This window comes from Mytilus galloprovincialis, chromosome 4, assembly GCF_965363235.1.
Source record: "Mytilus galloprovincialis chromosome 4, xbMytGall1.hap1.1, whole genome shotgun sequence".
Lineage (NCBI taxonomy): Eukaryota > Metazoa > Mollusca > Bivalvia > Mytilida > Mytilidae > Mytilus > Mytilus galloprovincialis.
This window is the reverse complement of record NC_134841.1, coordinates 20,606,012-20,612,399: the sequence shown is the minus strand read 5'-3', so window position 1 is coordinate 20,612,399 and position 6,388 is coordinate 20,606,012. Positions and strand designations below refer to the sequence as shown.

At 32.2% G+C, this 6,388-nt stretch overlaps 1 protein-coding gene across 1 annotated transcript; it reads right to left on the bottom strand.

Annotated features, from left to right (window-relative positions):
* Positions 1 to 2,155: 2,155 nt before the first annotated feature.
* LOC143071595 (la-related protein 6-like) lies at positions 2,156 to 5,722 on the bottom strand. The gene has a single exon (XM_076246005.1). It carries the CDS (start codon positions 5,462 to 5,464, stop codon positions 4,016 to 4,018), a length of 1,449 nt encoding a protein of 482 aa, XP_076102120.1. The 5' UTR covers positions 5,465 to 5,722; the 3' UTR covers positions 2,156 to 4,015.
* Between the last annotated feature and the right edge of the window lie 666 nt (positions 5,723 to 6,388).

Below are 6,388 nucleotides of genomic sequence, written 5' to 3'. Positions count from 1 at the left end.
CATGATCTTGCAAGCTTCATGGCAGAAACCAGTATTAACCATTTTCTCCATAATAGCACTTTTAGACGCCTCTGTTTACAATACATCAGTTAAAACGCTTTGATTAAGTAATCAAAAAAAAAAGTATAAACTTGTGAATAACTGGCGTAAAATTTCTTGATGAAATATTTATATATAATTGTTCATAAACCTGAATAATAATTTCAAACATGTTTCCTATTTTTTTAGCACTGTCCCTTTTGTTGACTTTTCAAAGCAGCTGAAATTGCATTAATTACGGTTTCTATTCGAAAAAGTACCAGTGTGTAAAAAAACTCATGGAGGAAAAATTTACATGAGATTCCCTTATGTTCTGGGTAGCTTCAGAGGTGTACCAGAGATGGCAAAGAAAATAAACTTATCACCTGTATATCATGTATATCATTACTAGTCATGCTAGTTGATATTAACAATAAACATGACCAATGCATTACTTTAACATCAACTAATCTACAATATATTTGACACCACAATTTCTAAAGGCATTTTATAAGTAGTGAAAATAGACTTTTGAACACTTTGTTAATGTATGCAACAATAATGACAACATGTACAATATTCCTTGAATACTTTTAACCAAACATTAATATAAATGCTCAGAATTTTAGTGATTTTCTACACTGGAAGATAATAACAATAAAGATCTGATATGAACATTGATATATAATTTCACAGGAAGCCAATTTCAGTCTTTAACAAATATTCAGACAGGCATGCAGTATCAGCCATTCTAAAACATGACTTTCGTTTAAAAAAAAATGTGAAAAAAGGTTCTGTCATCATGGTCATATAATACATAGGCGGATCTAGCCCCTCCATTTAATAAAAAATTGGAGATCACTGAGGCATGACTGGAGCCCTAAGGTCAGTGAGTCAGCTCCACCCCCACCCCCCTTATAAAAAGTTCTGGGTCTGCCACTGTATGTTGTCTGAAAAAATAGTGCTACTGTAAATTCAGAAATTTTGTCATGTTTTTATCCACCGGGTTAATGGACAGGATGACCATTATATTACATGTAATTAACATTGAAAGCTCTGTTCAACACACAGGCACTTGTTTCTATCCATTGGAAGACCAACTATCAACGTATATTTACGAGAAGGTACCCAACTACTTTTTTCACCTCTCCGCTTAAAACCCTTATTTCTCTGTCAATTCAGTCTCAATTTTTTTGTTCCATACACCATTCGATTCATGAAAAGTTTATCTTTCAGATGATATGCATTGTATTTACCCTTACAGTACCCCTTAACCCCAGTACACCAGATTCGTCAATGAATTTTCATGTGATCGTTTTTAGTCCTCCTACAAAATACAACTATTTCCGTTTTAGATAATTTGCATAAAACAGTGAAGGATAAGTCTAGAGAGTTACAAATGATTAAAGTAAAATCTAGAGAGTGAATGACCCTATGAACTATGAACCGACCAATCACAAGCGGTTTTGAATTTTTCTGCTTTAAACCGGTTGTTGTTGTATTTTGTAGGAGGACTAAAATGATAACATGAAAATTTATTGACAAATATTGTGGACTGGGGGTAAGGGGTATTCTAAGGGTTAATACAATGCATATCATCTGAAAGATAAACTTTTCATGAATCGAATGGTGTATGGAACAAAAAAATTGAGACTGAATTGACAGAGAAATAAGGGTTTTAAGCGGAGAGGTGAAAAAAGTAGTTGGGTACCTTCTCGTAAATATACGTTGATAGTGGGTCTTCCAATGGATAGAAACAAGTGCCTGTGGTTCAACAGCCCTATTGAAACATCATTTAACGCAAATAATGAAAGCATCAATAAATATGTGCAATAATTTCAGAACTACATGTACAAAATGTACAGTAATAATAATATCAAAGTTTTAATCTGAACACGAGCACTTAAGACATGTGTAAAATACAAATTTTGTTGTACATCGATCCTTGGTAACAATCTTAGAAAATGTATACCTAAATTACCTAGTGATCATTTCAATTACATCTTTTCCCTTAATATTCTATCTATTATGTAAACACTGTATGATATCCATAGATTAAACATGGTAAATTGACATCATGGACATAAAAAGACATGTGGAGAGATTAAAATGGAAAAAAAAAAAAAATAAATAAAACTTCTTTTCCATTATCATGATTTTTAAAAATGCTTGAAGAGCATACTGACAGACTTGCATTTCATGTCATACCTGTCTGACAGTAGTCTTTTGAAGCATTTCTGTGATAGTTAATGTTCCTACCACAGTACAAGTTTATATTAATTTTGTAAATACATTTCATAAAATTGGAACAAAACTGAGAAAATTAATTCTTCAAAAGTAAACATTGGTAAAGATACATGTACAGTATGAAGTTTAACGTACAATGTACAAATGTACCTCATCATCATGATTATGTAAGAGATATTTAAAAAATATGCCCTCATTAAAATAAGAACAAGATATTTTAATGACTTTTGGCCAGGTACAAATATTCAAAGAAAAGGTAACATGGTTAATCTATAAACTTAATAAAATAAAACAACTAAAAATAATATATTTTATGTGTTCATTCTCATAATTATTTATTCATGATTGAATGTGTAAAAAACTGAAATTCTTAAAATTTAAATAATGATAAAACAAATAAAGTTTGATTGCTTGCTTATGACATAAGGGTAACTTTATCAGTCTCGAACATTTAAACAGCTTTATATATGTTTTGATGTAACCAAAGTTGTCTCCCCTGTACCATAAGTTATGATTATGAGGAGCTAGAAAAACAATATGTTTTTTTTAAATAAAATATTTAATTCCTAGAAAAAGTTTTCTGACATATAGTAATTTAAAATCTTTATTAAAGTCTGGATAAATCCCAAAAGGTATCATAAGTTGTCAAATATATGAATATTGAATAAATAAACTATATTTAATTTACTAGAAGGACTGACAGCTGTCGATTTCATCATACATGTAATTAATTGAGTTATAGTAGTATAAAAATTATATCAGGGTGTAAATTAAATTAAATTACATTTATTTGTTGTAGTCAAAGAGACAATTTGATTTATTTTTATTATTAAATTAGTGGGTTGACATGCTCAGTAAACAAATCATATTTACACAAAATACATTGTACATGAATTTGTAAATTTGTGCATGTGGCACAAATTGTTTACTTTAGTATTGTAGTAAGCAATTCTTTAAATTAAAGACCTGTTTACACCATCATGTATTAATGCATAGAAGTTAATCAGACCTAAATAAGCAAATGTCTAATTTAAATTAGAAATTACAATTCTTTCATTTTAAGATTATTTGACCCAAACACACAACAATCTTTCACAATAAAAAATCATGATAATAATTACAGACATAACTGTGCAAATCATTATAATATTTACAGACAATACTGCCAAAAATCATAATAATATATACTGACAGGACTCCCTATAAAAAGTTTGAAATAAAACTTACAATTTAATATCTAAAATGACAAACATTACTATCAACTATCACAAAAGCCATGACAGCACGTTAAATCATAATTTAATGAATAACTGACTATAGATTAAAACCTGCCTTACTTTGTAAAATATTACTTTATGAAGATGTGAATATCTATGAACAAATGCATCTATATATTCAATCACAACAAAGACAAGGACAGTTTAACATGTTCAACAATAAATATTGTTTAAGACCAAATCAAAAATATATGTACTAACAATGTACTTAAAGCTACATGTACATCAATGGTGAAGACATTTACAAGATTGCTTTTTTTTCCATGTTCAGTTGTAAAGAATACTTCATTTGTGGTTAATTTAAAATTTGTTAAATAAACACTGTTAATTGTACATGTTACTTTATCATTTACTGAGTAAGAAAAAATAAATTGTTTTGAGATATTTCCTGTATCAATATTTTTCATTTGGCCTTAATACATTGTACATGTACATGTAATAAAACATTTAGTAATGCCTATAAGTTATAACAATTATGAGAATGTACTACTTCTTGGTTTTCCTCTACCAAGATGAAATCCTATAGTACCATCTGGTCCTTTAGGTTGACGTACCACACCTTCCATGTCATGCATGCGTTTTGGTCCATTACTTTCATTTGATGCTAGAGGACTCTTTTCTTGTGCAGCTTTTAACATCCTCCTACGGATCCATGGACTTGATGGACTACCCTCCCCGCCTGAAGAGTAATCAGTGTATTGTTTGCGACTAGTTTCTGGACTACTCCTAGGACTATGCCTAGGGCTCAAGTTTGGACTGTTATCTGCCAATGGAGATTTACCATGCTGAAACTTACTCCGTTGCATCCTTGGACTAGTCATTGGACTTGACCTTGGACTAGATCTTGGAGAATTACCTGGACTAAGTTTATTAACGTCTAAATGATTTGGGCTCAGTGACTTTTGATGCGACTGACGACCACGTCCTGAACTTTCAACCTCTGAGCCACTACTGTAACAAGATGAATCATTGTTTTTAGCAAGTTCATCAATTCTGTTTTTCTTTCGTCGTTCACGTCTCTTTTTTAGTTTTTTGGAATCTTCTTCATCATCTTCTTTTCCAGTATCATTACCTTGACCATTCTGATCTTTTCTATCTTTCTTCTTTTGAGCAGAAAGGATTACGACTCGCATCCCTTTTCTCCAATCATCAGTATTGTTCAATTTTTCCACAGCTAATTTGGCATGTTCATGTTTTTCAAATTCTATTACGGCACATGTTGTTGTTCCTATTTCAGGATGTTTATTTGCATGCTTCTTTACGTCTTGAGGAATTGTCTTTCCAGGACGTAGAATTCTAATCAAAGAAACTTCTCCACATTTTGAAAAAACTTCTGCCACATTTTCAATAGTTGGACTTTCCATTGGTAGGTTTACAACTACAATGGACCTTGATGGTATTGTTTCATCATACTCTGGAAGTGGATCCTTTCTGCGTACTTTTCTACCCTCTTCATTTACGTCAAGCTTATCAGAGAGTCTTAAACTATATGCAACTACTCGGTAGTCTTTTGTTAACGATTTCATTTTTTTGAAAGATGTAATTAGTTTAATGCTTACATATCCTTGTTTATTTCTTCGAACATGTTTCAAAAGAAAAGCATCCTTTAGAATATTTGCATCAGAGAAGTAAAACTCCACTTGTTTTACGATTTTGTCACGTAGTTCATCGTCCGGTGCGATAAATTCTGGCTCAGGTGATTTCGAACGATCATTTTCATCAGACGCATTTCTACTACCACCTTCTTCTTCGCTCGTATAGACACTACTATTTGCTTCGTCATCAACTTTTAACTGGTCCAGTCGAATGTTTTGAATAGACGATATGACCACGTTTTCGTCACCGTTCTGAACATCTGGAGAGGATGGAACAGTTTCCTCGCGAATTTCGGGGATAATTGAACTTACAGTACAGTCACTCATGATGAAATCTTGCTTAATTATCTTCGGGTGGATGTTTTATACTTCACAACTTAAGCCAAGGTGGTAAAACTGTAGGAAATCCCACAGAACTGCCGACCTCAGTTCCCAACTTTTAAAATATCCTAAAATGACGTCGGTGGTATCGTCTTCCGCTTCCGGTTTACAATAATAAGGACGGTTTCAAAGTTTCCATTGGCAGAGTTTCATATACAGATAAGCATAAATGAAATCATAACGCAATGATGTTTGTGATACTTGCTGTCAAAATAAAAATAATAAAAATTTAATGACAATTATAACAACAACAACCCCAGCCTTTTCCTTTCAAGCCACTGATATACAGTGGCAACACTTGTCTATATAAGCAAAGCATTACACTTTTAAAAGTAGTAACATTAGTACCATATACTGATATATGAGTATAATACTCCCAGAAAAAATGTAACATATTTAAAGGTATTTTTTTATTTGTTTATGTGAAGTGTATTACCATGGTGTGGTTAGTGAACTTGAAACAAAACTTTAAACTCTTGAGTGTAGTACATTTACTTTTGATGATCATTGTTTATGCAATCACAAGTACCGGCTACCCATAACAATCATAAGTACCGGCCTACCCATAACAATCATAAGTACCGGCCTACCCATAACAAATAATGAATCAGATAAATTGTTCTTTTCGATGGAGCATGGATTTGTCACATTCGGTATCCTCCTAATGAAGCGGTATTTTGTCACAGTTGGGGGAAGGGGCTCAAAAAAGATCGGATTTATGCCGGTAGTGATGGATGGGGCATTAACATTTAAGTTCACCACCGACAACTAACCAACAAAGTTCAAATGAAGAGGACTTAATCAAGTATACCAAGCATGGCAAAGTGGTCAACTGTATGTCATATTTATCGTTTTAGGAGTTTTCCGCCG